Genomic DNA, 27989 nt, shown 5'->3' on the forward strand with positions numbered 1-27989 from the left:
TTGAATGTTTCAGTGATCACGGGGACCACTACAAGCGGAGTCAGAGTCTGAGTTTGAAAATGGAGGCCAAGGGACTGTGGTGGACCGGGCAACCGTGAGCACATTTCTGTGTTTTTTTATTCCGCATCCAGGACGACGTCGAGCAGCCTTTTTGCAGGCGAGGCGTGCTGAAACTAAGGGCTTAAGCCTGCCCCTGTGTTTTCCCAGTATTCTACGTGATTTGTGTCAGAAAAAAATCCAAAAAAGTCTGTTCCCAAACGCAGAAAAAGGGCGATGGACAACATGTTTGCGTGGCCAGGCTTGCTTGCTGCAGAACAGCAGCAGCCTTCCTCGACAAACCGCAATGTCCATCAACAACTCGACCACCAGTCGCCCTCGTCGACAGCGATGGTCATCGAAGACTGGACGACGCCCGCGACGACAAAGGATCGCCCTGCCCCACCGTTGACCGCCGCCAGTCAGTCGACAACTACAGTTGCCGGTTCAAACTCACCGACAGCGCCCACCGTCTCCGCAACGACATCCACCATAGAACTCTCCGATTTCCCCACTCTCGATGATTTTGCTGGTGAGTACCGTCCGCCTTATTCATCACCAGCCTGTGCACGGTCCAGCCGCCTGTTTTGGCAGTTTGAAATAGTCGCTGACGACCACCTTGCCAGGAGCGACGAACAACAACTCGATGATTTCTCCCCCGTTTTACCCCGGATACAATTATTATTCGATGCCATACCCGTATTGGGGTGCGCCACAGTCGACAACGGTCCCCGTATCCAATTACTCGACCCTAAACGGCGCGACCAATCCCACTGGCCCAACCACAAGCCAGCCTCAGGGACAGCACCAACCGGCACGGCAAACGACAATAGAAACGGCGGATCTACAATCCCACTCATCCCACTCCCAATCCTCCACACCTCAAACCCAAGGGCAGCCACAGCAGCAACCACAACATCCGGGTGGCTCCCAGTCAATGTCTGTCGAGTCTGTGTCCTTCCGTGGCCACTCGGTGCAACCCACTGACCCTCTTTATAGTTCTTCTCATCATGCCACAATGTCGATGAATGGGTCGTCATCAAACGGAGCCCAATATAATAACCCTCCAACCGTCCCGTCGAATTTTCCCCAACACTCATCATCACATCATACCCCCTACGGCTACGCTCATCTCCAGCCATACGCGACCACTACTCCTTATTACCGACCGCCACAGACATCTGTTCAGCAAGGCACACTCTCCCCCCAGGTCCTCCTGAACACCAGTTCGTTGGCCGGGGGAATCCCACCATCGTCGTTCTACGGACACCCCGTAGCACCCTCCCCCAGTACTTCCACTTCTTCCGGCCCACAAACTCCCCAGCCACAACAGCAAGCCCAGCATCCTCAGGTCTCCGTGATGCAGCAACAACAGGAACAGCAACGGAAAGAGCAAGAAGCGCTGGAACGCAAGGAGAAGTTTCAAACCAATGTCCGATCATTGCTTCAGACTTTCTCTGGTGGCGGATCGGTCAATGCTCTCGTCAAGTTGATCAACGACTACGGTGTCACAGAGGTGGATGCACCTATGCGACTGGAAATTCTGAACAAGATGCGCGATAACGCTGGTAACCACTATTTTCGGGCTTGGTCCGAAAAGCCAGCTGCAGTAGAGATCACAAGAGAATGGTTGAAGGCTGCAGCCAAAGGCGAGAAACCCAATCTTGAAGAGACAATCATGCCTCTGTTACACGTAAGTTTGTTTTTGACTAACTTGTCACGGTTGATGAATTGGGGTATATAGGTTATCGATCGGCTTCCGTTCACGTTAGAAACTCTTACTGCGTCGAAGATAGGCAAGGTTGTTCGTTATATTAACAAAGAGACAGCCTTTTCACCAGGTGAGTTTGACGCTCCATTTTTCACACTCTTTGCTGTCCAGACAAATTGGCGGGAACGGGTAAAATTAGTATGGATCTTGTCGACTACGGCTATGGTTCACACTAACTCGCTTGAGATTGAGAAATGTGGATTGTCTGGCCCATTTCGAACTGAGTTGGTCCGGGAATTTTCCCTACAGCCCCTATTCTTTTCCATTACGTTAAAATTGCTTCACCCATCTGATGGGAAGCGAACGAAGACGCAATGGAAAACTTACCCTTCTTTCTCTGGACAATCGAGCGTAATAGTAAACCATGTATCTAACTTTTTTGTTCTCTCCCCCTCTTTCCTATGCTTTCCAAATCCATCCGCGCCCGAATCCATGAAAATCCGAAACGAAACGAAACAACGAACCCGCAGCCATCAAGGATATGGCCTCCAACCTGGAAAGCAGATGGCGGCAAATGTTGACCAAGGCAGGCCCGGACTCCAAGGCGCCGCCTGACAGTGCGGAAGGTGCGTAATGTTACTCGTTCCTATGTAAATGTCTATACTTATCGTAACATTTCAATTAGATCCGAAATCCAAGAAGCGGAAACTCAATGACATCGCCGCCTCCAAGGGGACTGCAGCACCATCTGGTGCTTCCGCTGGCGCACCTCCGGCGAAGAAGCCTGCAGTCGGAACTGCAACGTCCTCAAAACCCGTAGTGAAAAAGGAGGGAACGACATCCGTCAAGCCTCCATCTACAACCAATGGTCCTAAAGACGCGAAAACCGACACCTCTTTCTTCTCCGCCCCTAAAGCTAAACCGAAAACGAAACTTCCTTCATTCAAAAAGGCGCCTCTTCCCGCAGGAGCGACTGTGAAGAAGGAAGAGCCCAATCCCAATGTGGCGCAACCATCGGCGGTTGATCCTTTCCAGGAATTACTCAAGTCGATGAAGCCGAGGAAGGATTCTCCAGCCATTGGAACGCCGCCGGCAGTAGCAGCGACGCCTCCTGGTCAGGGTCAGGTGGGACAGCCTGGAATTGGTAAGAACGGAAAGCCGAAGAAGGTGGTGAAGTGGGCACCGGATGAGCAACTGGAGGCCATTCGCTGGATTGAGCGTGCGGTGTATGATGACGATCCCCTTCATGTGAGTGTAACGTGGTATGTGGCGGTAGAGGTGGATGGAAGGCTAATGGTGTTTCCATAGGGAACACGGACGGCGCATAACTTCCGTGATTTGGATAGGGGAGAAGGTGCAGCGTTGCATACAGCAGTCTTTGAAGAATTGGTGGATTGGTCTGAGCCTCAACGTACGTTGATCAGAAATGATGGAAGGATTGGTATTCATGGTCCTATAGCTCTTGAACTTGAACCCGACGTCGACCATCCTCGTGGTCTGCAAAGCGAAGAAGCTGCGATTCAAGAGAAGCGAGAGCAAACGGCGCTCAGCGCCCTTTACATGTCAGCCGCCCTGATCCCAGAAACACCTGGAGAACCTGCTTCGGTGCTATCTGAAGAAGAGGTTGACGCCAATGTTACGCATATGACGGCTGGCCCGGTGAACGATTCTGAATTTTGGGTTCAAGAAGTTGGATACATGCAACATCAGGCAACAGTGCCCTCAGCAACATCGGTTACGCCAACGCCAGGAGCGACAGCCAATAATCCCAATGTGGCTCTGCTCATCCAACAGCTAGCGATGGGAGGGAATGCGTTAGGTGGTGTATTATCCAATGATATGCAACAACAATCACGACATTCTGCAGAACAACAAACTGCCACGATTAATTCAGCGGTTGCAGCGATGCCATCCGACCAACTTGCACACCTGTTGAGTCAACTGCAAGGGAATGCCGGGATGACAACCCAATATGGGCAAGCACCATATGGGGATGATCAGAATCCGGCGTGGTCGGCGACACCGAACCACTTCCCACCGCCGGCCGAATACGGACAAGGCTATCACGACGACTCGGAGCAAGGCCGACATCAATGGCGGGGTGGGCGAGGGAGGGGACGAGGGCGTGGAGGTCGAGGAGGATTCGGCAGCGAGGACTTTAGAATGAATAAAAGAAAACCTTGCAGTTTCTTTGCACAAGGAAGGCGAGCATCAAATGTTCCATTAAACTTCAAAATGAGACGGAGACTGATAATTGCCTCCGGAATTAACAGATGCAAATTCGGCGATCAATGTGACTTTGCCCATGAGATAGGCTACAGTTAACGGGATTGAGTGCTCGACCTCACGACGACGACGACAACGACGACAACGACAACGACTCCTGCCAAGCTCCACCGTCAAATTCTCGACTCTCGCTACTCTACCACCCTATTTGCTGGACAATAGATCGCTATTCAGATGATATATGTATACCGAGGTTAATTTAGGGGCCTTTGTCAGGTAGGGCGCCCGAACGTTCGTAGTAGTAAACTTCTTTCCATCCTTCGACCTTCCACATCGTTTTCGATTCTCATTCTCATACATTCTCTTCTTCACTCATCCATGTACAAACATCAACACAATGCTCATATAGCCGGGTTTAGTCATGCAATCACGAGTTGCTTGCGTCTGAGAAAAGGAAGGCAGGAGCTTCCCGATGGTGCGGTGTGGTTCCCAGGCTGGAGTAGATGCGTCACTTTGGCGATAAGCAAGTTCCGACGTGGTCACTTGTTGACATTCATCCCGTCTGGCGGTGGGTCTCGTGTGTTGATTACGAAAGAACCATATGAGGAAAAATAAGCGCCCGTGACGAAACTCATGGTCATTCGATTAACCTTGTTTTGAGCTCACCTTCTTTTCAGATTAACAAAGCGTGTTCACTATCTAGATCTGTGAGGCTATGATTGCACGCCACAGCTTTAAGGACGAGGTCGCCCGCCCATTGTCAAGGGCTGGTTAACCTGACAAATATGGATATTGGATTTTCACGGACACTTCTCCTTCGAACGATGAACAATGGATACCTTCCCCTACAAAGGACGCATGCGACGGTGACAGTGGGAAACTAAAGCGAAGGGTATATATATAAGGGCCTCGCGCTCCACTTTGGTGGACTCTTCCCTCAAACGCCCATCTCCGCCCCCAGTGATTTATTCCCGCATCAACTTCAGCACCTACAGTTTTCATGACTCCCTCGCGCTTTGCAGGGGCAACAAGGATGAACATTCTCTCCTTCCCGGCGGAGATATTCGGGCTTGTCTTCGCATTCGCCACCGCGGGATGCGAGATCGAGGACTTGGTCAACTTGGCTCTCGTTTGCACCCAGTTTCGTGACATAATTTTTGTCACACCTGAGCTATGGACAGACTTGATCGTCACGTACACCGATAAGACCGACTTGTCAAAGCTCATTGACCAGCTCAAGACGTCGCTCATGCGCTCTGGCGATCTGCCAGTCCAACTGACTCTGCGCTGCCAAAGCGTCGATCTGCCCCCAAAGGTGGAGCTGCTCACAGATTTTCTACTTTCCGGACTGGTCAGACGTGTGGAAGGTCTTAATCTCTCCGCTCCCCTTTGCAATCCAGCAGACGCCCTTCTGGACGTGATGGTGATGGGTACGGACTGGCTGAGCGAGATCCTCGGGAATGCAGCAAACGATACGAAGCCGTTCCAAAACGTGAAGTTTCTCTCTCTCTCTTTCCCTGGCAAGCCTATTCGACTTCGCTCGAAAACCTTTGACAAAGGATTTCCCAATCTCAAAGTTCTGGATCTGGACTGTTCTCCGTTCTACCGGTGGGACACAAGTGGTACCTTTTCGATGTCCAGCGATTGGCCTTGCCTCCAACTCCGGGGCCTCCAGAAGCTGACAGTCAAGGCATGCATCTCTGCCGTGCGCTCCGCTCGGACCAGCCCTTTGCACACCATTCTTTTACAAGGTCCCGATCTTCAGTCCCTCGACCTTTCTGTTGGTCCACTCTACGTGCGCCTGGGCACCCTTGCAACCACTCCACTGATCCACGAAACCCTCTCTGAGCTAACCCTGAAGGGTAGGTTTGAGGCCCTGGCACGTCAACTCCTCACTGTGGTCCTTCCGAACTTGCGCTCTCTCAGGCTCGAGGGCAAGGGAAGTTCTGACACTTGCAATACTGTTATACATCCAGATGCATGCATCGTGACTAATGTCAGGATCCTCATCCGGGAGAGTGGGTGTGAGCTCGAGGATCTGGTGTTCGTGAACACTATTCTAACCGACGACCAGCTTTCGGATTTGCGCTCTTGTCTGGGGTTGGCCAGGGTCACCGTCGTCTAACCTGGACAGGCCAGAGAAGCATGGTCATTCGACTCTTTGTTTACCTTTCCCTTTTGTACTTTATAAACCGCCAAATATGTATAGCCCATATACACATCTCTACCTCTTTCGTATATGGTTGTCAGCATGTCATTTTACGCACTTGTTATACAATACCGTTGGTATCGATGTACTCACCTCGTCCAAATTGAATGAACGATGGGTTTTGATGAATGGCCATATGTGCTCGAGGATGGCTTGAACGTTGAACTGTGTAATATCGTCGTTCCACTGGCAGCCCGGCTCTTGAAGCTTGAGGTCTAGTCGAGGACTGTCAGGTGCCTGAGAGGCTCGCGCTTGTAATTTCCGCGAATACAACACCGTCGAGCTATTTTGACGGTCCAAACTGTGAAAGCCACTCGTCGCTAGACTATAGAGTCGAACTTCTTGGAAGTCAATCAGACGCGGCTGCCTGAGGCACGAGCAGTGCATTGACCGATATAAATGGGCACCTGGAACACAAGTACTGGCATCCCCATCTCCAGCTCCGCCGTGCAGCCTCCAAATCCTCCACACCCAGCCCCAGTAAATTACAGCCAATCACCGGGACTAGACCGTCACTATGTCTCTTGCAACTCGTCCACAAGCAGCGGTTAGGCGCTTAAACTTGATGTCCCTCCCCAATGAACTCCTCAGCATCATCCTTACATTCGCCACTTCCGAATACAGTGTCCAGGAGATCTTTACTTTGGCGACGGTCTGCTCTCTCTTCAGAGACGTGCTCTTGAAAACACCTAGTGTATGGGCTGACCTGAAAGTTACTTTCTACCGGGGCACGGACATGGCGAACCTGGTGCAACTCATCAAGAAATGGTCCAAACGATCCTGCGCGTTGCCAACGACGGCCTTGACACTGTCCCACGACACTGGTTTCTCTCTGTTTGCCCCTTTGCCTGATGGAATGTCCTCGCTCGCCGACTTTATTCTCTCTGGTGCTGATCCTCGTACGAAGCATATCACGCTCTCCTTCCATGGACTATCCCTTGAATCGGTCACTTGGATGAAGGAACTCTTCACTAAGGCGCTTGGAAACAAGGACCTCAAGCCATTCGAAAATATCCGGTCTCTTAAACTCCGTGCCCCTTGTTTTGCAATGCCCGACGACGTGACTACCTTCTCGCAACTTTTCCCCAACCTCGATTACCTGCACGTGTCGTTCCTTCGAATTCGGAATGGGCCCATCAGTCCGAGCGCTGACTGGTTCAAGCACTTTGCCCTGCCAACGGTTCGCCGTATGACGGTTTATATCCACATATACCAGGATATCTGTAGGAGACACCTTCTCCCACTCATTCTCTCGCAGAACCCGGAGCTCGAGATCCTCTACCTAGACATTTCGACTTGGTACCCACACCTCCTGACGATATTTAGGCCCGTCACTCAGAAACGTATCCATACGTTGCACCTGAGTGGTCATATGGACGCCGTGGCACGTCAACTCGCGCTGGTAACCTGCCCAAGGTTGACGAGCTTGACTATCCTTGACGCCCCATTCATGAACCCGCTACACAATGGAGGGAACCTCGGCGTAGTCCCAAACATCCTCAAAATGGTCAACCAAAGCGGATGCAAATTACGAGTGTTGGATCTGTCCAAGTCCTTACTGAGCGACCGGCAGCTCTTCGACCTCCTTAGAGCGCTGCCATCTTTGCGTCGGGTTTCGATCTCGGTACGGGGTAACTGCGACGGCAGTGTATTCGATATGCTTCACGAGCGGAGCAAGACTGAGCGGGTGCTGCCTGCTCTAAAGTATATAGTCGTGACTGTTGAAGCTTCCTATCAACGTTTGGTGGTGAAGAAGTCTGGTCCCCGTGTTGCACATGGAAGGAGAAAGACAGGGAAGGATGTCTTGATGACCCGCATCTTCCACGATGCTCCGTTTTGGCGATTTGTACAAGATCCAAGGAGACAGGGGAGTGCTCGTAGAACGGGTTTTGCTGTCCTGAAGTCTGCAACGTTCAAGGTTGAGCGGAAGCTTGCTCAAGCTGCCGGCAAAACCTGACTGCAGTAGTTGGCCTTTTCAAGTTACATTTTCCCTTCAGTGATGTTTACAGTTATAACAGTAATTCAGTCTCTTTATCATAATAAAACCAATTGAATAAAATTTGGAAACGTACAAGAAGTTGTGAATGAACGAATTTTGGTCGCCCACCCAGCCGATTATCCGAAGCCTGGGATCAGCGTCATTCGACGACCTTGCACCGAATGGGCCTACCAATCCGGGCGTACATACAAGTTACTAATCTGTGGTTTCCGACCGCTATAGCCGTGTCTTATCCGGGAGAGGCGAAGCATATAGTGATGTACATCCGAGATTATATTAAACAGGAACAAAAAGCTAGAACACAAAAAAAAAGACACAAAGAGGAAAACAAATACACCTTGCTACGCCACCCACCCACTATGACGACTCGGTCTTCTTCTTCTTCTTTTTCGGTGACTCCGAACCAGCCTCAGCAGCGGCAGCCTTTTCAGCCTTTTTGGCCTTCTTCCTCGCCTTTCTCTCCTCTTCAGTCTCCGCCTTGACAGGCTCGTCGACATCCATCCTGTCACTTTCTCGCCTCTTCCTCTTCTTTTCCTTCTTCTCCTTCTTTGACGATTTGTCTTCATCCTCACTCTCGCTCTCCTTGGCCTTCTCCTTCTCAGCCTTCTTCTTTGCCTTCTTTGCCTCCTTCTCCTTCTTCTTCTGCTCCTTCACGTCCAAAACGGCCTTCACAGCGTTCTCGACAGCAGCGGTCTCACGTTGCGTGGGCACGAGGTCCTCAGCATCACCCATAACCACATCCGCACTGGTGTTGTAAGTCTTGGTCTGACCCTTCATCTCGAATTTCTGCTGTCGCTTGGCACCACCGTCAGCGAATCGTCGTACAGTACCAAACTCGGCTTCGTGCTCCAAGTCGCGGAGTCGCTTCTCGAGCTTGGTGCGATTTTCGACACCAATGGCAGAAGCGGCATCCTCGGACTTGCCGTCTGCGTCGGTGAGAGCATCCACACGGATCGACAGTGCAGCCTTGGTGGCAACCATACGGGCCATCTGTCGAGCGGAACGATTAGTGGTGCCCGTTTACAAGTTCAGGGAATTGGCTTACCTTGCCCTTCAACTTCGGTGGCGCCTGGCCAATCAATGAAGCATGGTAAATCAATCCGTACTTGGGCGTGTCGTGTTTCGTCTTGAGCGCTCGGAACAGAGCCTTCTCAGCTCCCAAGATCTGTACCGTACTTGCGGGGTACTTGGCCAAGCTCAACAAGCTACCAGCATGGCTGATAAGACGAGCTCCAACCAACTCGCCTACCAGGGCGGTCAAGTTGGGTGCGATGGCGTTCATGCGGTTGCGGAGGTATTCGGCGAGTTGGGCACGGTATTGGGATATTGAGATGACTTGGTCGCAGAGCTGGTGGATGTGGGCAATGTCAGAGTCGGAGATTTCGGTACCCATGGAAATTTCGGCAGCGGCCTTGAGGGTTAGTTCGAGGTCTTCGGGAAGGATGTGTTCGAAGGAGGTGCTGGAGGCGTTTGTTCGGAAGCCTGATAGGATTGATATATGAGCACAATGCCAGGGATGGTCAGCTACGCGTCAACTTACCCATATGTCGGATGACTTTGGCGTAGGCAACGTTGTCGGAGATGATCTTGGCCATCTCAGGGAAATGCCAGCCGTACCATTCCTGAACACGGCGACAAGCTCAGCAAAGTGAAAAGAGACAAGAATGGAAAAAGGCTAACCTTGACACGCATGGCATAGATGTTGATTTCCTTGTCGAGGTCATCGAGCAAAGCAATGGCCTGTACGACCATAGTGTCCACCTTGTCAGGTGAGAATTTGAGTTTGAATCTAGCCGACGAGATTAGATTCATTCTGGCAACACAAAGATATCGAAACGACGTACCGAGCTAATGAGTGGCTGAGACCCAAGCTCATGGTAGCAAGATCTTTGGGGTCAAGGCCCTCCAAAAGGGCGGCGAGTTGTTCACGGATACCTCTCCAGAGGTCAGCGTTCACAGTCTCCTCAGCAATTTTAATCGAGAGCTTCTTTGCTATTGAGCGACCTGTTTGTTAAAAAGGTTAAAACCCGAGCAATGTTTAGAAGACAGAAAAAAAAAAAACACGAACCGAGCTTGGGGTCAACGACAACCATCGACTCTTTTCCTTTGCCCTTCTCCAAGACTTCCTCGGTGAGGAACTTTTTGAGGCCCTTGCCGAGCTTGCCCTCCTGCATGGCAGTGATATCTTCAACAGCAGTTGCCGTTGACGTGAAGCGGTGGATGGCTTTGAGCTTCAAACTGAGCGGTCGCGATTACATTTCGAGAAGATGAGAAAAGGGCTAGAGCAAAAACAGACGGCGACGTACAGCTTGCTCGCCTTTTCAGGACTCTCGAACTCCCTCCACAGGTCCCCACTCTCCAACTTGGCTTCATTTGAGACTTTGAACAGGCAGTAGCCCAAGGCGGTTTCGTAGAGAACGAGCATGGCGGACGTATGCTGTGGTCGCGGGGATGAAAAAACGTTGTCTGATGAAGTGTATCTAGGGTCTTGATGATTCAAATGCTATACAATCGTCTGTAGTCTTCGTCGTCGTCCTGTGTGTCGCGAATAACTGGAATTCAGACCAAAATCCAGCGTCAGCTTCACCGATTCTCAAACTTGTCAGAAAAAAGCCGTTGAAACTCACATTGAGACACCCAGAAGATTGTACCAAGTGATTGGTAGAAAAGAAAAGAAATATAAGGGATCTAGAGGCCGAAACCTTGCAGATTCAACTGCGTTTTTTGTGGAGGACGATATCGCTTCCAACAACAGTATAATCACAAATTTCTCTCATGCTTTCCCACGCACACTCAGCGTGGAAAACCTCGGTGATGCCCACCGTGGGCGCTTGTCTGCCGCCAGGCCGAGACTACACGCCTGCCAAGCCATTCAAAGAAACCTCCAAAGTCATTAACGCAATTAGTAGGTCAATACTCTCTACATAGTGTAAGATCTCTAGGTTGAGTGTGCTTTTAGAGGGGTTGGAAGTCCAGTTTGCCCTGGCAAGCCCCTTCGATATCTTTAATCTGTCACATTCGTCAGCCTTGAGAAGAGTGGGATAAAGGTGCGCAAGTACTGACCTCCTTTGGTGCATTCGAAGACAGAACGACGGGATGCCTCTTGCCGACCAAAACCTCGTCCTGTAGAATCGAGTTAGGCAACAGATGACGGGCTTTGTGGCTTGCGCCTACCTCGATGCGGATCCCAATATTATGGTAATGCTTAGGGAAGTTAGCAGTCGGCGGCACATAGATGCCTGAGGAGAGAGATTAGACGGGGTAGACAGTTTCAATCCGAATACCATACCTGGCTCAATCGTAATCACATTCCCCTCCTTTAACCTGAGTATAGATCATTAGTTATCCCTCCATAGAACTTGAAAGGCGCATACGGAGCATTGCGGTCAAAGTATGTCGATTCATGAAGGTCTACTGGCGTTGAGCAAACATTCACCGAAGGGTGGTACGACTGACGTACCAATTCCAATGGGATGGCTGAGATAATGGGGGTACAGGACACGCTCCAGGTCTGAAGCACTCGTGCCGTGAAGTTGGAACCCAATCTGGTTGAGCTCTTCTTTAAGCATCTGCGCAGAGAGTCTGTGGAGCTCTTGCATGCTGACGTTCGCTTCCTCGAAGCAGTAGCTGACGAGTTTCCTCTGAACGTTCAGGACAGCAGTGTAGATGTCCTTTTGCGGCTCGGTAAAGGATCCAGAGGCGGGGAAGGTGCGAGTGATATCGGAGGCGTATCCGCTGTAACAAAAGTCAGAATCTCCAGAGGCGGATGTGACCACGGAAAACTTACTTGTATTCGCATCCGGCGTCGATTAGGACAAGCTCGTTCTCTCCGATAATTTGGTTGTTTGAAGTGTAGTGGATGATTAACGCATTCGGACCAGACGCAACAACCGGCACATAAGCAGGCCTTTGCGAACCGTTCAAAGCGCACATGTACTCAAAGTGAGCTGCCAGGTGGCTTTCGCACTTGCCGGGCTCCGCAAATCGCATCGTTTTGGCATGGGCTCGCGCGCTGATTGTTGCAGCTTCGTGCATAATCTTCCGCTCCGCGTCGCTTTTGATATGTCGGAGTTTTGCGACCTCTGGGGCCAGAGGGAGTCGCTTTGAAACTGGGATGTCATTGAGGGACGTCGTGCCGCGTAAAGAGGCTGTAAGAGTTTTGAGGATAGAATTCGTGGTGGAGCGGCGAGTGGAATTTGGCACGTCGACGTAGACATTGGAGTAGGAACCGAGAATGGAACGTAGTCTGGACGAAAAGCTGGATATCGGCGCTGCATCATGGGCACCAAAAATCTTCTCCAGGTCTTGGAATGAAGTTCTACATGATATTTAGATCATATAAACGCAAATTGAAATGGGACATACCTCGCTCCGTCCCATTTCTCTTTGGCAAGGTCTTTTCCTGCCGAGAACAGGGTCATTCTATAGCCCTTGGACGTCGAGGTCTTCTCTAAGGAGAGATCAGAGGCATTCCATTATACAAGTTCAGAATTAAACGCACCCATGATCAAAGCTGAATCAGGTTCCTCGAACCCGGTGAGGTACCAAAAATCCGAGGCCTGTCGATACTTGTAGCTGCATTTTGAGTTAAGAATGGCTCTGTTCGATTCGAGATTGTGCGTACAAGATATCTGCGGGCGTTCGGGTCAGAGATAAACATATTTGGATACTTCAAGAACTGACTGTTGCTCATGTATTTCACCGGTGTTGCCACGGATATAACAACGCTGGCCTCTGGCAGCATGTCCATCAGTTTCTTCCTCCGTGCATCGTATTCAGCAGCTGATATTCCTGGAGTCACATCTTTCTCAGAGACTGTATTGTGACCATGTCAGCTAAACGCCAGTTCCTTGAAAGAAGAGCACGGACTCAAATGAGGATGCGAAGCGACGAACGGCTGGCCGTGTTGAGCTGGTTTCGCGACTGTGGCCAAACTTCTGCGGCTCTGGGCTCGGAGTTGCCTTAACAAGGCATTGTTGGTTGCTTGCATTCACGACGACGAGCTCGGCGATGGCTACGCTGTTGGAGACGGCGGCGGCGACGACAAGGATGGTGACCGTGACGAGCCAGGCGCGGTCGCTGCCGGCGCCAAATTCGAAATTCCCGTCATAACCTTAACCCCAGAATAGGGTTACATCGCTCGCTATCACATGGACCGCATGGTAAGTAACGCCCTTTTGGTTTGGACTTGTACAAATCCGAATCCAATCTTTGGGGAATGCAGTTTCTTTCTTCTTCTTAACTCTCATGCATGGCTCGAAATTGGGACAAGTATAGCAGACAGGGGCTCGACATCGCGCTCGCTGCCTCCTCGATTGGGTTTCAAGCTGCAAAGTTGGGCACACGAGTAGGGGTACGCAGCTCTTGTACAAAACCAAGTCGACGACGACGGCTGACGGCTTTATCTAGTTCTCATTAGCTCGAGGGATATGCACGACGGCAGCCAGCGTTAGCACAGTCGCCGTTGACTTTGCCCTCTTTGGTGGAAACGGCGTAACGAAACCAGTGGTCACAGGAGCCGTTTCGACTGCCTTCACACTTGCAGAACGGATTACATTGGCGCCAATTCACTTGGGTGAATACATCACCAATACATCCCTACTGGCAGCCCACAGCTCGATCAATGTCCTCTCTGTATTCTTCCCTGGAAGCAGTGAAGCCTCTTTTTCATTGGCATCCTTCATTGACCTCGTACGACGGGAATGGAAGGATCCCCCAGGGCACGACAACCTCCCTCAGAAGCAGTACGGCCTAACTCAGGTGGCTCGGGCTATTGTGGGGTGGGTCGCGTTACAGGGAGTCACTCAGGAGTGGCAGGAGAAACGGTGGTTCAAGTACCTCAAGGAGCACGATGTCAAGGACGCCTCCAAGCATCACCATGAACATCGAACCATTAAGTAAGTCTAGATTCGGTATATTCAGATGCAGTGCTGACGCAAACCTCAGACACTCTCGCGTTCGAGTCACTTCCGATGTCATATTCCCTGGAAAGGGCGGTTCGCAAATTATCACTGCCAACATCGGAGAGGAACCGACACAGGCGGAGAAGCTGAGGCTCAGACGAAGCCGGTCCAAGCTTTCCATGCGGCAGCCATCTTTTGCAAGTCTCATCGACCGGGACGTCCCAGAAGACACAGTGCCACTAGCGGAGCTAAAGGCCACTCTTCGACGACTTTCCAAAATGGTCTTGGCCGGTTATGGAGGCGCGAGCTTGCTCTTCTTTGGAGTTTCTCCCCACTCCGAGTCAGTACCCAAGGCTACTCAGGAGACGAAAGGCTGGGAGGAGGCAAAGCTCGCTACTGCTATCGACGCCTCAGAAGCAGAGGCTGCTGGTCAGCCTACAGACGCATGTCACTCGGGCACTACTCCTGACATTTTCCAGCAATATTCCTGGTGGGACATCTTGCTGGGTAAACATGATCAAGAGATCTTTGAAAGCTCTTTGGGTCACCATGACGAACAGTCGACAAGGCAACGTCTGAACAACATCAAGGAGCAGCTGAAGTCGAGAGCGGTAGGTACCACCATGCTGCTTGGATTAGTTTGCTCTAATATTCTCTGCAGGTTATTGGAAATGAGCACCTTATGCCCCGCTTCTGGGTCCTCACAGACTACAGCCGGGAACAAGTTGTCCTTGTCATTAGAGGAACGATGTCAATAAACGAGATCGCCGCTGACCTGACCTGTGAGCCAGAATGGTTCCAACCCGCTGAAACGCCCCCTCCAACCGAGGACGAGATACACCATATGCCGGGCAAGTTCGCTTTCCCAACTATGACTTCAAGCGGTTCAACCAAACGACGAGGAAGGGCTGCATCCGTAGACTCTACGCCGAGATACCACGTCCATGGTGGGATGCTTCGGATGGCTCAGGCTATGGGTGGAATAGGCAAACCAGTACAGTTGGCTGTGATGGAGGCGCTTCACGCCAACCCTGACTTCGGTGAGTCCTTAGGGCTTGGTGAACATATCCCTGGGTTTATATACATGTGCAGAGCTCGTTCTGTGTGGTCACAGTCTCGGCGCTGGAGTTGCTGCGCTATTGGGAATGGTACGCCGTCTGTCTCCCTCTCTTGTCAATGGCACTCATCCCCCTGTGATAGATCTGGGCAGACCCTAGAACATGCTTAACGGTACCATCGAGCGGACTCCCCGTAGGACGGCGCGTACAAGTATACTGCTTCGCCCCTCCGTAGGTTATCCCGCTTGACCTCGAGTTTTCGCGCACGCTGACCACCGATGGACAGAGCATTGACGGATGCCGCACTCTCTCGACTCGCCAGCAAACTTATCGTCTCTTTTGTTTACTCTCATGACGTCGTTTCGCGTCTATCCCTTGGTTCCATCCGTGACATCCGCAATGCTGCCATGTGGTTGTGCGAAGCTAACGACTCGCCGCACGAGAAGGATAAACGGGAAGGATATTCCGCTGTTACCGCCAAAGCGAGGGAGTGGCAAGCAGGCAAGAGATCTCCCGGTGAGATGGAATGGGTGAGTAGAATAGCTGATATTCAGCCAATGCTCGATGTCTGATGGAACTCCTCTAGTTTATCGCAACCCGCAAAACACTCGAAGCATGTATGCAGAATTGCGACATGTACCCGCCGGGAAGAGTGCTCTGGGCGGTCCGTGACAAAGACCTTCATTTATCACACCAACGCTGGCCAGATAGTTCGAAAGACAAGCTCAGATTGTTCGACGTTCTAGACGTGGAACGAGTGTTCTCGCAACTCGTTTTTGCGAAGAACATGTTGACGTGAGTGTACAAATGGCAACCTCTTTCGCTGCATAGTTTCGAACTGACTATCTTTCAGTGCTCACATGCCGCACCAATACGATAAAGCCCTACATGAACTACTTTAATATTTAATTCCGCTTTATATAGTAATCTCAACTGTATCATAATTCTACTGCATTCAACCCTGTTAATTCTCGAATGACTGACATTTCTAGGATCAGCTGGGCTCTTTCTTGTGAAGACATACTTGTTCTCATGAGTGACAGAGTCATTGACGGTCAGTGCTCGAGCCTCGCTATTTGTCGGATCGTGAGGCAGGTAGATGTGTGTGCCGACGACAGGCTGCCGGGCGAGGCTCCCACAGATGTATGTACTGTTCAAGGAACCATTCACTTGATTGAGGGACTCGCAGTGGCGCCTTCTGTGAAAGTTGTCGATGGGACTTTAAACGCAGGAACAAAATGGGAGTTCTCTACCATGGTTCCTACGGCTCTTAACCCCACTCAGCGAATGGATGTCTTCGCGGGAATGCAGTTATTGAACAGCATCCAGTGATCATGATCAATTCCCTGTCTCCAGGGCGAAGATTCAAACGGATCCATCTCCAGGTTCTTCAGGCTTGGTTCTTCTCTACATGTCTGTATATTTGCCATTGGAACAGGGCAACATTCGCGGTGCGGCTCCGATTAGCTTTGCAACAAGCTTAAATTGGCGCGTCGCGCCTGCGCCTTCAAGACAGCCCTCGACGTGGTCTTTGCAATTGCAGATTCTGAAGAGGATCCTTTCGCAAATGGGTCGGCTCTAACGACACAATAACATGGTCCAGATCGCTAAGATAGACAAATCTCTCCTGATATCGGTGTACACTTAACGTTATGTATTATTGCCTCCTTTTTGCTCACCGCACTTCACGGTTTGGCCTGTGTTTTCCCATGCGTTCTGAGCCCTGCACCAGATCCCTTCACCTCATCTCAAATCTTTAACGTTACACCTTAGATTAAAGGCGTCGATGTCATGGGCCATGGTAGATAGGCTGCTTGCATTAGGTACTAGTCATTTAGTTTATGGCCTCGGCGCGGCGGTTCTTCCTGGAGTTTGGCGTTTAGCTTTTGTCGCGACGGCTTTGTCGGTTTCTCACTGTTATCTTACAGGCACCCACTACTCGGAACTTGGAAACTATGCGGATTCTCGAGGCACAGAAGACGTTAGTGTACTCTGGGTTAATGAACCATATGTGCAGTTTTCGCGGGGACCGCCGATGATTGTAGAGAAGGTTGGGGCGAGTGAGTAGCTAAAGGGGATCGAGAAGAGGAGGAAACGGGGGATGGCGTTGAATGATGATGCGGGGGAAGTGAAGGAAGTGAGAAATGTTGTTATTTGTGGAAGATTTTCCGATGTATTTCTCCATGGAATAAGATACCGATCTGGAGTCGGGATTTCGATTACTGGAGTGTAGGATTCGACAGTCTGAAAATGAGGTTGAGAAGGGGAATTGCGGTACCAACTCAGATGTAGGTGTGCACTGGATCTCTGTCCCACTCCTAGTCAAGGCTGGTCCCTCGAGCCGAATATCAGACAAACGTTGGTACTTTTACGAGTTGTCGAGATCGTCATTCCCGGAAAGAGCCCGCCCATCGCGTCTGGAGAAAATCAGCGACACGCGTATGGTTGTTTTCTTAGAGACGTAGATCCAGAAGAACTGCGGGAATGTCGTTTAATGTCGTTCAAAGGCAAGTAGCCTCTGGGTTTCGCGAACTGTTGGGCGCTCCTTCGAGCTTCGAGTCCACCGGTTACTATTACCTTCCACCTGTTGGGAACGTCGACTCGCAATGCTAAGCTTCCTTATGCACATGTCATGATTTTCGCTTGCAGAAGGTGGAGTGTCTACCTAGGTCCCTTTTATCAGAAGCGAGAAATCAATAGGTGTGCTAATAGTACGAGTTCCATGCGAAGTTTGTTAACGGTCACTTTTCCTTGATTAGGCGATACTCCCCAGGCACCAGCCAGTGCAGTGGTTCTAGTTTGCCTGGATACCGGAAGGCAGATGCTTGTCTCAGTGGACAACTGATGGAAGACGAGAAAGTATGCATTGGAACTGTATAGTTCCCACTGACTTTCATGCATCATGTTTGGCGGGCCGAAATTCTTATGGGTTTGTTTGATTTGAAGTTTGACCACAATGAGCCTCCCGAACCCTCGCTTGAACGAGTTCAAATTCGAGTAATTTAAAGCGCAAACTCTCAACCCAAGAGAGTTGCTTACTCGACGCGTAGACCTTCCGCGTTCCTGGCGGGAAAATCCAACGCTCTCGACTTTTCGAGAGCGGACATGGGTAATCTCCGCGCCATCGCAATTTCAGGGTTGCTCCGAGTCGGAGAGAACCAGTACCTCCTCCTCCACTGACAGAAGTGCGCGGGTCGCTTCTCGACTTCTGGCAGCTGCCCCATTATTCTAAATCATCCGAGCTTAAGCTAAATTCTTCTGGTCTCCCAAGACATGACAGTGGGAGCTCACGAATTGCTTTTCGACTCCCAACGGTTGGTTTGCTGCGACCCGGTGAATGCCGCATCATTCAAGGAGACTAATGGCTACGATTCTAGACGTGGAAAACGCATTTGTTTTGACCTTGTCAGTAAGGTTTAATCAGTTCTGAGGAGCGTGTTAGCGAGCTGTCCTGCCGAATGTTGAAACCCATTTACAGGACAATGATCGGTGACCACCCATTCTCGACCCTCGGATTCCAGCCTTCCCGCTTTGAACAGGCACCCGCCGGCAGCTCGAAGTCGACATTCCGACATATGCTTCACGACATTTAGGTTCCGCTGGCCTATTGCTAAATTTGCACTTCTAGTCGGTGTCGAGGGCTACCCTGCATCGCACTGTGCCGACCACACGCGATGGGGACAGATGTGCCAGTCAGGATGTCTCGCTGCTATCAGTGTCGATGGTGGTGCTGGAATGTTACCCGGGTCTCGAATTGGGGAGCCGCCGGCTTTAGCCTTTGGTTCTGTGTGAACCTACAGGAATCCGGAGTTGCTCGACTGGTGGAATCCGGGTTCTTCGTTTGATTATTTGCTATGTTTGGACCGAGTGCTGACGGCGCGAAATTGGGGCGGTGGCGATCAGGCCATATCGCGGAGCGCACACGTTTTGGTTGGGGTGGTCTACATTGAATTCAATTCAAGACTGACGCGACTTCACCTGCCATCCGCCGAGTGTGATGGCCACTCCTTTATTAAAATCTTCCATGCACCCGAACATGTTAGACTCCGAGTCTGAGGCCACTAGGACCGCATTTCCCGATAGTTCAAGGACTTCCCAGCAGTTATCCGCGAGGGGTATCGCTGAATTGACGCATTCGACTTTTAAACCCTCACAGACAGTCCCAGTTCCAGTAGACCCACGGCCTATTTCTCAGCCTCTTTGGATCGGTGTGCAGGTATATGGGTTCTTGGGTCTAGGGATTGTAGGATGCGTCATAGTGGTTACCTTTTCGTGGTATCTGTACTCGGTGGTATGGCAGAGGAGGATGCAGGATATGCCTGATGACTTGGAAAGAGATGTACGTCTAAGCCTCATTTATCGGTCGATCGTTCTGATTTTGAGTGTAGATAGACTTTCAAATGGCATCCCAAAATCTTCCTCGGCGTCGAGTTTACACTGTACAGGCATATTCGGGCAAGAAGGCTCATAGGAACGACTTCAAACGGGAGGGGGAGCAGTCCTTAACGCCCGGTCGAAACTCCGAGCTTAGCTGGGACAAGCAGAGGGTCAGCTGGGCGTCTTCTATTGCCACCGTGCAGAACGAGAAGTCCCAGGGAACACCTCCAGGTCTGAAACGTCGTCCCTCGTTGTTTCCTCCCTCCGGTTCTTCGGATAAACCTCTCAAGGGTATTCTTCGGCATTCGACAGGGGATAGCGAGGCAAAGGAGATAGATGGTCTACTAGGAGAGGCGACACCTGCGACACCTTCTATTGCTGTTGTGCCAAGGGCCTATACCGAGCCGCCAAGGCACGAGACGCACATCGAGAATCGGGCGCTTATTGGGAATGACCTCATTGGGACGACGACACCTGCTGACACGGCGCGTTGGGCTCGTCCAAGCAATGCGGAGGACGAAGATGGACATCAAGATCACATAGACGGCACGAGTATCTACTTTGGAAATAGATTTGGATAGGGTTAAGTCGAAGAGAGTAAGAGTTATTCCTGAAACTCGTCAGCCGCCGTCAGTAAGTCCATTTAAGAGTGATCGGCAAGGTGTTTAGCGTATTGACGTTCATAGTATAGGAAGTTGAACCCCAAGCTTCAAGTCCTGTGCAAGACGGCATACTGTGACAACTCGGTCCCGATGCCAAGACGAGCCTATTAGACACGAAGAGGGCGCGTTCACAGAAGGCGTCTCGTCACCACATTTCGAGCGGGAGGGCGGGTTTAGCGTTTAATCAAGTCGACATAGCGGAATTACGTATGTAGATGCATCGTTACTTGTTGTCGACCCCGTTATCGCGATCGGGATGTCACTTCGAATATGTAAAACCCAGGATACCTCTGAATGTTACGGAATGTCGAGTGGTTACGAGAAACAGTTGATAATCCTAGGGAAAAGTGATTAACGAAACTCAGCACCGCGGCTTTCCCATAGAGCTCAAAGGTGTTACGATAGTCGAAGTCTGCCTCTCGGAGTTTGGGCATACAACGTGGTAGAGGAAGAAGAGGAGTGACGGTAGGTTGAAGTTGCACGAGAATGATACACCTACCTAAATTTAGAACGCGGGCGCCTGTTTCCCTTATCTGATATGTAAGAATGCCGTTCGTATCTTATCAACCTGGATCCGAGTCCGTCACTTTAGGCTGAAGAGAGATAGATTAACCAAGCATAGGGAATAGTCACAAATTACAACATGCGGAGTAGATGTGCGAACGGGTAAATCATAAAGGTATAGCAAACAGGACGAATCCGAAATTCAAACATGAGACGAGAGGAATCGAAATCGTGATTTTGGTTGGCTTAAGATGAAACGGAACTGTTGCTATCAACAGCGTTGGCGGTCTCGAAGATTTCGAGGACCTGTTCCCGGCTGAGCCACTTGTCTTCGGGGGTGAAGTACCAGGCGGTGATACCGAGAATGGTCGAGGTACCGAAGATGACACAAGCCTACGGACAGTGTCATTAGATGAGGGCATCAAGCGACGATTGATAGGGAGGTACTCACAAAATTGAAGACTTCTGCGGTGACGGGGAAGAAGAAAGGCGACAACATGACGCAGACGATGAGACCATTCCAGACAACAGCGACGGCATAAAATGGCTTCCTGAAACCCTTGAGGTAGAAGTAGGATCCCTTGAAAGCGTCGGGCGTCATCGTGAGTCGGAGGAGGGCGATCAGGCCGTATGCTGCGATGGTGGGGACACCTCCAGCCGAGATGAGGGAATAGAAGGCGACTTCGCTGGGCAGGATGGTGCAGAGGACGATGGCACCGAAGATGTAGATGACGGTGACGGCGTTCTTGGGTTGGCCTTGAGAATCGACTGCACCGACCCATTTCGAGCCTGGGAGGATACCGTCACGGGCGACAGCGAAGACAAGGCGGGATGCTGCAACGACGGCAACACTGGTATTCTGCAGAAATGAAGTTAGTCCGGTTTTGGGATTCCTGGAAGACTATCGGCGTACCAAGATGAGACCGAATGCGGCGAGGGCGGTCATGAACGCGCTTCCCTTCTTTCCGAGCGCCATGGCGTAGAGTTGGACGAATGGCTGTGGAGCATTGAGGGAGAACAAGACGTCCAAGTCGGGAGTGCAGAACAGCAGGAGGATGGTGAGGACGAAACCGCAAAGGCCAGTTGCGAGAGCGCTACTGATGATACCCTTTCCAGCCACGACTCTGAAAGATGCAATTGAGTTTGGGCCAACGGTAACAGGTGGACACGCTACGTACCGAGCATTCTTCGTCTCTTCCGCAATGTGACCAGAGGCGTCGAAGCCCGTCATGCAACCAGCAGTGAAGAGGAAAGAAAGAATCCAATTCCACCCTGCAGGTGCGCCGGTTCCATTGTATGTCATGGTGAAGACATCCTTCGCGGACCGGAATCCATAGGTGTTGGAAACACCAATGGGCAACCAGATGACGACCAACAGGAAGTCGACAAGCATGAGACCCATCGAAACCCGGAAGATCATCGAGTAGAGGCGAGGAGGCAGGTAGTTGATGGCAATGGCAATGATCAGGATGATTTCAGCGCATGCCCAAGTGAGAGCACGGAACTTGATGTTGTCGGACGTGACGCCACCGGGAAAGTCGACCTCCCATACCGAGAGTTGCGACAGGATATAGTTGGCAGTCGTCTGATAGACATTAGCGATCGGTAGCCTGTGTTTGTGACGGAAGGCCTTACCTGGCAATTTCCAGCAGCGAATGTCATCCAAGCCGTCGATGACCAGAAGGCGACGATGAAGCCAACGAAGCGAGCGTACTTTGGACCGGCGCTTTCAGCTGCCCAGATGTAAATGGAGCCGCTCAAAGGAAGGGCAGAGCAGATTTCGGCCAAAATGAAGGCTGTGATCATCATGAAGAAGATGGTAACAATGTACGAAGACCTGGAACGACATGGGTCAGTGAGAATTGTCGAAAGTGGGACAAACGTGGGTCACTGACCATATGGCAGCTGGACCGCCAGCGAGCAAGCCCAGGAAGAGGCCAGTTCGGACACCACCGATGAAGTTGAGCGCGCAGAAACTTGCAGCAAAGCTCTCGACGATGTTCCATGTACGATGAAGTTGCTACAAACGCGTCAGAACCGATTCAATGTGATTCGCAAGTACTAGTTGAACTTACCTGCTTGTAGCCAAGTTTTTGCTAAGAATCAAAGTAAGCATGGTTAGTTGGGTTCACAATGAGATACAGTAAGAGACGATAACTCTGGAGGCTTCCCTACGCAGGTATCAGCGCTGATCAGGTTCAAGCGGTGTAATCTCAATCCTTCTGTACGTCAGTCCATAGGGACATGAGGTGCAGACAGGATACCCGCAGCCGTTCCAGATTATGCCTTTTAGAACGTTACCAGATTTCGCAACACAAGCGCAGTTAAACGAGGAAAGAAGTCCACCGAGTGCTACGCCTCGTAAGCTTGCGTTTACCAATTGAAGTTCATCCTCGTCGATGGAACGAGCGTCCCTAACGCCCTCGACGTCTGGATTGGAGGTTTTCGAGTGAGTCGACATTGGAGAAAGAATACTTTTGTCCAATGCGAAGGAGATGGCAAGCAAGACGATGTCCTCAAATTACAGCGCTAAAATTGACTATTTATATGGGAAAGAACCCTAACCCTAAATCGTCCACAGTTCCTGGCAATCAACATGACGCCATGATTAAGGCACGCCCAACGAGAAATCGGTCCGAAAATCCTCTCAGGGAATTCCAAAGCGCTGAAAAATAGGGGTAAGTACACCAGAAAAGCGACGGCACAAGGAGAAGGACATACTGGCTTCAAGGCTCGGATGAGCAGCCATTCCTCGTTGGAAACTTCAGACTTGAAGTTGTTCTATAGAAAAAAAGAGCATTCAGTCAGACATCAGATACCAGTGGAGCAGAAGAAAAAAAGTTCGGAGCTAACCTTGAGGACATCAATACTCTGCCGGGAAATGTGACTCAAAATCTCGTCCTTGTCGTCGAAGTGCCGCCCGAACATCTTGGCAGACTGATAAACGGCATGCTCAATCTTGACAGCCACGCCTCCTCCTGCCTGGTTTTTCTTCACAATCTGTTTTGATTATTTCGGTGGTCAGTTGTCCTGGTCTTGTGAGCACATGAGATGACGCTAATACGTACATCGTAGTTCTTGTGATTGATCTCCAGTGAGGTGCTAAAGGAAATGTCAATGAGCGGCGTAAGAAAAAAAATTGATGGGATGTGCGCCTACATCTTGCCCAATTCGATGATTTGCTTAGTACCCGTGCTGGGGTCGATTTTGACGACAGCCAGGGGTGTTCCAACCCGAAGCGAACCATCCAGGATATCGACACCGAGGATGATAGGGTCACGCTTGCAGAAAGCTGCGATGATCCTGAGGCGGCAAGGCCAGACTGCCTTGGGTGCAGCGTCTGCTCGCTTGGCCTCCATGATCTGAGCATTGTAGGCGGTGAATGAGTCGAAGAGATGATAGATAATGTTGGCTATAGTGCGATGTAAGGCAGAATTCAAGAAGATGTAAGGAGAGGTAGTCACCTGTGAAGATCCTGATACCCATTTCTTCCGCCAACCTTTCAGCATCTTTGTCGACGGGCACATCGAAAGCGAGAATGACGGCCAGTTCCTTTGCTTTCTCAAGCATAGTACCGGCTCGCATGACATCACGCTTGTGCACAGGACCGATGTTGATTCCAGAGACAGGGATCTTGCTGTCCTTCAAGAAGTCGAGGAGAGCTTCAAGCGAACCCAGAGTCGACGCTTGGACACAGACTCCACGACCGGACTTGTCGATGCTGTTGAGGAGGGACGTCAGGTCAGACATGACTTCGTCCTTGAGCTCCTCTTCATCGTCATCTGGGCCAACGACAAGCAGGCGGGATCCGGCTATAGCCTTCTCCAAGTCGGGCGCTGCGATCTTGACACCGAGAGCCGCCTTGACTTCTTTGTGGTGCACGTAAGCGGACTAGGAATAGTAAAAAGAAAAAGTAAGAGAAAACGAGTGGTAAGTATAAAGTTTGCTATGGCTCGGGCATAGAAAACATGCTCACCTTGATTCGGAGTTCTCGAAGGGGCTGCGGAGTCAGGAGTGCACGAACTTGGGTAACGATTGGTCCATTCAGACCACAAACCACAATCCGATCGCCTTCTCGCATGTATCCGTTGGAAAGGATAACATCTATGGTGGTTCCCAAACCTTCGATGACCTTGACTTCCAAAACGGTACATTCAAGTTCGGAAATGTACATGAGTCGGTCGCTCATTCGTTGCTGGGTGAGGTTGACGAGGAGCATGATCATGTCGGGGACACCCTCTCCAGTGATGGCAGAAGTGGGTACGAGAGAGACATTTCGCGAGAAGTTCTTGTTCTCGTAGTAGAGGCAGGCGTTGAGACCCTCCTCAGCGAAGGCAACGATCGTCTTTGTCACGCGATCTTCGAACTCGCGTTGTACGTGACGGCTCTGCTTTGCAAGGGAATCCCTGAACGAGTTATTCGGCGTGGCCTCCCACCCGTAGATACGGTCGATCTAATGCGTTATGAAATTCAGCGGAGGGGAAAAAGAGGTTAAGTTCCATCTCGGTCTTACCTTGTTAAGAGCGACAATGAACGGCGTCTTCTTGTCTCGCAACATCCGCAGGGATTCCAAGGTTTGTTGTTCAAGTCCGTGCATGATATCGACGACGAGAATGGCAATGTTACAGAGTGAACTTCCTCGGCTACGCAAGTTGGAGAACGACTCGTGACCAGGAGTGTCGATGATGAGCAATCCGGGGATCTTGTATTCTTGGGTACCATCCTGTAGAACGACGTTAACCGGCATTCTAGAAATTCAACTCTACACTATACCTTGTTCATGACCGCCGTCTTTTGCTTGATGGCCTCCACAGGGAAGTAGGTCGCACCAATCTGTTGGGTGATACCACCAGCTTCGCCTTCTTGAACATTGGTTTGACGGATCTATGGAATATTCGTTGAACCGAATAACAACCCACTATTTTAGGCAAAAGACTAACCTTGTCCAACAATTTCGTTTTACCAGTGTCGACGTGGCCGAGAATACAACAAATTGGACTGCGAAGGTCGTCTTTGCTCCTTGCAGCCAGAGCCTCTTCGCGAGCCTTGGCCCTTCGAGCAGCGGCTTCGGCCTTTTTCTGAGCGGCCAACTGCTGCGTCTTGGTCAATTCCTCATCAGACGAGGCGTCAGAGTCGTCGGAATCTGAGCCAGAACCAGAGCTTGAGTCCTCATCTGAGTCGGTCTCGTCCGAGTCGGATTCGCTCTCAGATTCAGATTCGGGCTCGGGCTCGGGTTTGGCGGGCGCAGCCTTGCCTGCGGGTTTCTTGGCCTGAGCAGCAGCTTGAGGTTTCGCTGGTGCTGCTTTCGCGGCTGGAGCTGCCTTAGCAGCTGGAGCGGCTACGAATCGTATTGAGTTTGGGAATGTCACCAAAATTATATGGAAATACCCTACCCATTTGAGCCGGTTTCTCGGGGGCCTTGGGAGCAGCCTTTGGAGTGGGAGCAGCTTTGGGCGCTGGCGCGGGAGGTTGCTCGGCCTCTTCTTCTGAAGAGGAGTCGTCCCACGAGTCCTTGACGGCAGGTTTGGTGGGGGCAGTGGGTTTGGTCTCTTCCTCCTCTTCGGAGGATGCCTCCCAGTCGTCCTTGGCAGGTTTTGCTTCTGGAGCGGGTGAAGGCGATGCAGGAGGGGGAGTGGGTTCAGGAGATCGAGGTCTTGACTCAGGCGCAGGGGATGCAGCTTTGGCAGCAGGACCCTTCTTCTTGCGGTTCCCATACACTACCTTCTTACCCGCCGGCGGTGCACTGCCAGAAGCCTGCAGGCCCTCGATTTGTACCCCAGATGCAAGAAGAGCCTGTTTTCGTATTTCGGCCATTTGTCGTTCTTCCTTCTGCTTCTTAGTCAGAAGCTTTCCTTCTTTCCTGAGCTGCTCGCGTTTCGCCTGGACGGAGTCGAGTTTCAATTTCACTATTCGTTGAATTAGAGACAAGTTGACGTACTTTTTCTTTCTCCTTCTTGCGCTGCTTCTCCTCCTCCTTCCTCTTTCGCTCCTCCTCTTCCTTACGTTCCTCTTCCTCGATACGTCTCCTCTCCTCCTCCTCGAGCCTTCGAGCCTCCTCCTCCAGTCGCTTCTTCTCCTCCAACATAGCTCGAAGACCGCTAATTGCGCCACCCTTCTTCTTAGTTGGTGCGGGGGCGGGCTCCTCTTCCTTATCCTTCTTCGCCTTCTTCTTTTTCTTCTTCTTGTCAGATTTGCCTGGAGCTTCATCTGCCTCTTCTTCATCTTCTTCAGCCTGGGGTTTGGCTTCAGCTGCAGGTGCGGCTTCAGGGGCTGGACTCTCCTCCTTCTTCTCATTAGCCTGAGCTGCCTTTTTGGCAGCAGCCTGGGCCTTTTTCTTTGCCTGGATTGTGAAACCGGGGAGTTAACTCACGATCTTATCTCATTATTAAATTAAACGCACCTTTTCCCTCTCCTTCTTGAGTCGCTCCTTCTCTTTCTTGGAGAGAATTTTAGGCCCGCCCTCATCAGCTTCGCCAGCCTCGCCTGGTTCAACAGACTTTTCACGAGGTGTTGAAACACCTGTATCTGCTGTATTGAGGTTCAGAATTGATTATCACAAGAGGGTGTAGTAAACAAACCGTACCCTTCAAACCATCTTCGTCTGGTTTCTCGTCCTCGTCGTCTGCCTTAGCCTTTTTGTTCTTGCCCTTCTTGTCCTTCTTCTTTTTGTCTTTAACAGGGCCCCACTCGTCGTCCATAAGATCATCAGCAGTGACTTCCACAGGTGCTTTGGAAACGGCGGGTGCTTCATCCTCGTCTTCTTCAGGAGGAGGAGTTGCAGCTTTGGCTTTCTTCTTCTTCTCCTTCTTCTTGTCTTTGGTGGATGAAGCCTTGATTGCAGACTGAAGCCAAGATGGTTAATATCCGTCCTTATGAATGTATGGTCTTCGGCACATACCATCAAACCGCCAAAGTCTTCTTCATCGTCATCGCCAGCACCGCCGCCTTCCTCGTTGAGGAGGGCGAATGCGGATGGCTTGGCCTTTGGTTTCTCGAAAACGATGTCGTCGTCGTCTTCAGGGGGCGGGGCGGCCGCGAGATTGGGGGCAATGGGCTCTCCGGCGTCGTCCCTGGAAGATAATCTGATTGATTAAGGCCATTCGAAATCGCTATCGAGTCTGGTGAGACGCACCAGTAGTCGTCGTGGGCTTTCTTTCCCTTCTTTCCCTTGTTTTTTGGCGGCATTGTGAGTTCGTTGGACGATGTAGAACGACAAGAACGAAATGTAAATTTGTTGTTTTGTTGTGGTCGCCGCTTGAGTCAATGGTCCCTTGGGTTCCGGCGACTCCGATCAGATCAATTGG

At 51.0% G+C, this 27989-nt stretch overlaps 9 protein-coding genes across 9 annotated transcripts; 5 read left to right on the top strand and 4 right to left on the bottom strand.

Annotated features, from left to right (window-relative positions):
• Nucleotides 1–282: 282 nt before the first annotated feature.
• On the top strand, nucleotides 283–1023 carry CC1G_14568 (hypothetical protein; the record flags this gene model as incomplete). The annotated part of the gene is made up of 2 exons (XM_002911090.1): nucleotides 283–568; nucleotides 599–1023. 2 exons carry the CDS (start codon nucleotides 283–285, stop codon nucleotides 1021–1023), a joined length of 711 nt encoding a protein of 236 aa, XP_002911136.1.
• Nucleotides 1024–1396: 373 nt separating this feature from the next.
• Nucleotides 1397–3974, top strand: CC1G_11399 (hypothetical protein; the record flags this gene model as incomplete). The annotated part of the gene is made up of 8 exons (XM_001841184.2): nucleotides 1397–1729; nucleotides 1781–1877; nucleotides 2278–2373; nucleotides 2433–2995; nucleotides 3056–3158; nucleotides 3207–3566; nucleotides 3615–3848; nucleotides 3934–3974. 8 exons carry the CDS (start codon nucleotides 1397–1399, stop codon nucleotides 3972–3974), a joined length of 1827 nt encoding a protein of 608 aa, XP_001841236.2.
• Nucleotides 3975–6699: 2725 nt separating this feature from the next.
• On the top strand, nucleotides 6700–8139 carry CC1G_11397 (hypothetical protein; the record flags this gene model as incomplete). The annotated part of the gene is made up of 1 exon (XM_001841182.1): nucleotides 6700–8139. One exon carries the CDS (start codon nucleotides 6700–6702, stop codon nucleotides 8137–8139), a length of 1440 nt encoding a protein of 479 aa, XP_001841234.1.
• Nucleotides 8140–8436: 297 nt separating this feature from the next.
• Nucleotides 8437–10606, bottom strand: CC1G_11396 (nucleolar protein NOP58; the record flags this gene model as incomplete). Its single annotated transcript, XM_001841181.2, has 7 exons — nucleotides 8437–9171; nucleotides 9227–9663; nucleotides 9722–9803; nucleotides 9862–9970; nucleotides 10026–10185; nucleotides 10250–10419; nucleotides 10488–10606. The coding sequence occupies 7 exons, from the start codon at nucleotides 10604–10606 to the stop codon at nucleotides 8539–8541; spliced, it is 1710 nt and encodes a 569-aa protein (XP_001841233.1). The 3' UTR covers nucleotides 8437–8538.
• Nucleotides 10607–11136: 530 nt separating this feature from the next.
• CC1G_11395 (peptidase M24) lies at nucleotides 11137–13171 on the bottom strand (the record flags this gene model as incomplete). The annotated part of the gene is made up of 11 exons (XM_001841180.2): nucleotides 11137–11190; nucleotides 11245–11304; nucleotides 11356–11420; nucleotides 11471–11505; nucleotides 11556–11592; nucleotides 11642–11916; nucleotides 11969–12499; nucleotides 12547–12631; nucleotides 12683–12740; nucleotides 12806–12996; nucleotides 13051–13171. 11 exons carry the CDS (start codon nucleotides 13169–13171, stop codon nucleotides 11137–11139), a joined length of 1512 nt encoding a protein of 503 aa, XP_001841232.2.
• Nucleotides 13172–13432: 261 nt separating this feature from the next.
• Nucleotides 13433–16474, top strand: CC1G_11394 (hypothetical protein; the record flags this gene model as incomplete). Its single annotated transcript, XM_001841179.2, has 8 exons — nucleotides 13433–13534; nucleotides 13591–14078; nucleotides 14128–14695; nucleotides 14746–15124; nucleotides 15340–15373; nucleotides 15429–15672; nucleotides 15729–15937; nucleotides 16135–16474. 8 exons carry the CDS (start codon nucleotides 13433–13435, stop codon nucleotides 16472–16474), a joined length of 2364 nt encoding a protein of 787 aa, XP_001841231.2.
• Nucleotides 16475–19178: 2704 nt separating this feature from the next.
• Nucleotides 19179–20100, top strand: CC1G_11391 (hypothetical protein; the record flags this gene model as incomplete). The annotated part of the gene is made up of 2 exons (XM_001841176.1): nucleotides 19179–19481; nucleotides 19531–20100. The coding sequence occupies 2 exons, from the start codon at nucleotides 19179–19181 to the stop codon at nucleotides 20098–20100; spliced, it is 873 nt and encodes a 290-aa protein (XP_001841228.1).
• Nucleotides 20101–20931: 831 nt separating this feature from the next.
• On the bottom strand, nucleotides 20932–23146 carry CC1G_14569 (gamma-aminobutyric acid transporter; the record flags this gene model as incomplete). The annotated part of the gene is made up of 7 exons (XM_002911091.1): nucleotides 20932–21078; nucleotides 21137–21544; nucleotides 21599–21809; nucleotides 21864–22270; nucleotides 22321–22522; nucleotides 22581–22705; nucleotides 23063–23146. The coding sequence occupies 7 exons, from the start codon at nucleotides 23144–23146 to the stop codon at nucleotides 20932–20934; spliced, it is 1584 nt and encodes a 527-aa protein (XP_002911137.1).
• Nucleotides 23147–23332: 186 nt separating this feature from the next.
• On the bottom strand, nucleotides 23333–27870 carry CC1G_14570 (GTPase; the record flags this gene model as incomplete). The annotated part of the gene is made up of 16 exons (XM_002911092.1): nucleotides 23333–23350; nucleotides 23407–23466; nucleotides 23539–23685; nucleotides 23754–23787; nucleotides 23845–24097; nucleotides 24150–24576; nucleotides 24662–25138; nucleotides 25199–25408; nucleotides 25459–25569; nucleotides 25626–26023; nucleotides 26079–26565; nucleotides 26624–27025; nucleotides 27086–27213; nucleotides 27269–27527; nucleotides 27584–27755; nucleotides 27818–27870. 16 exons carry the CDS (start codon nucleotides 27868–27870, stop codon nucleotides 23333–23335), a joined length of 3636 nt encoding a protein of 1211 aa, XP_002911138.1.
• Nucleotides 27871–27989: the final 119 nt, after the last annotated feature.

Source organism: Coprinopsis cinerea, assembly GCF_000182895.1.
Source record: "Coprinopsis cinerea okayama7#130 chromosome 5 map unlocalized cont3.5, whole genome shotgun sequence".
NCBI lineage: Eukaryota > Fungi > Basidiomycota > Agaricomycetes > Agaricales > Psathyrellaceae > Coprinopsis > Coprinopsis cinerea.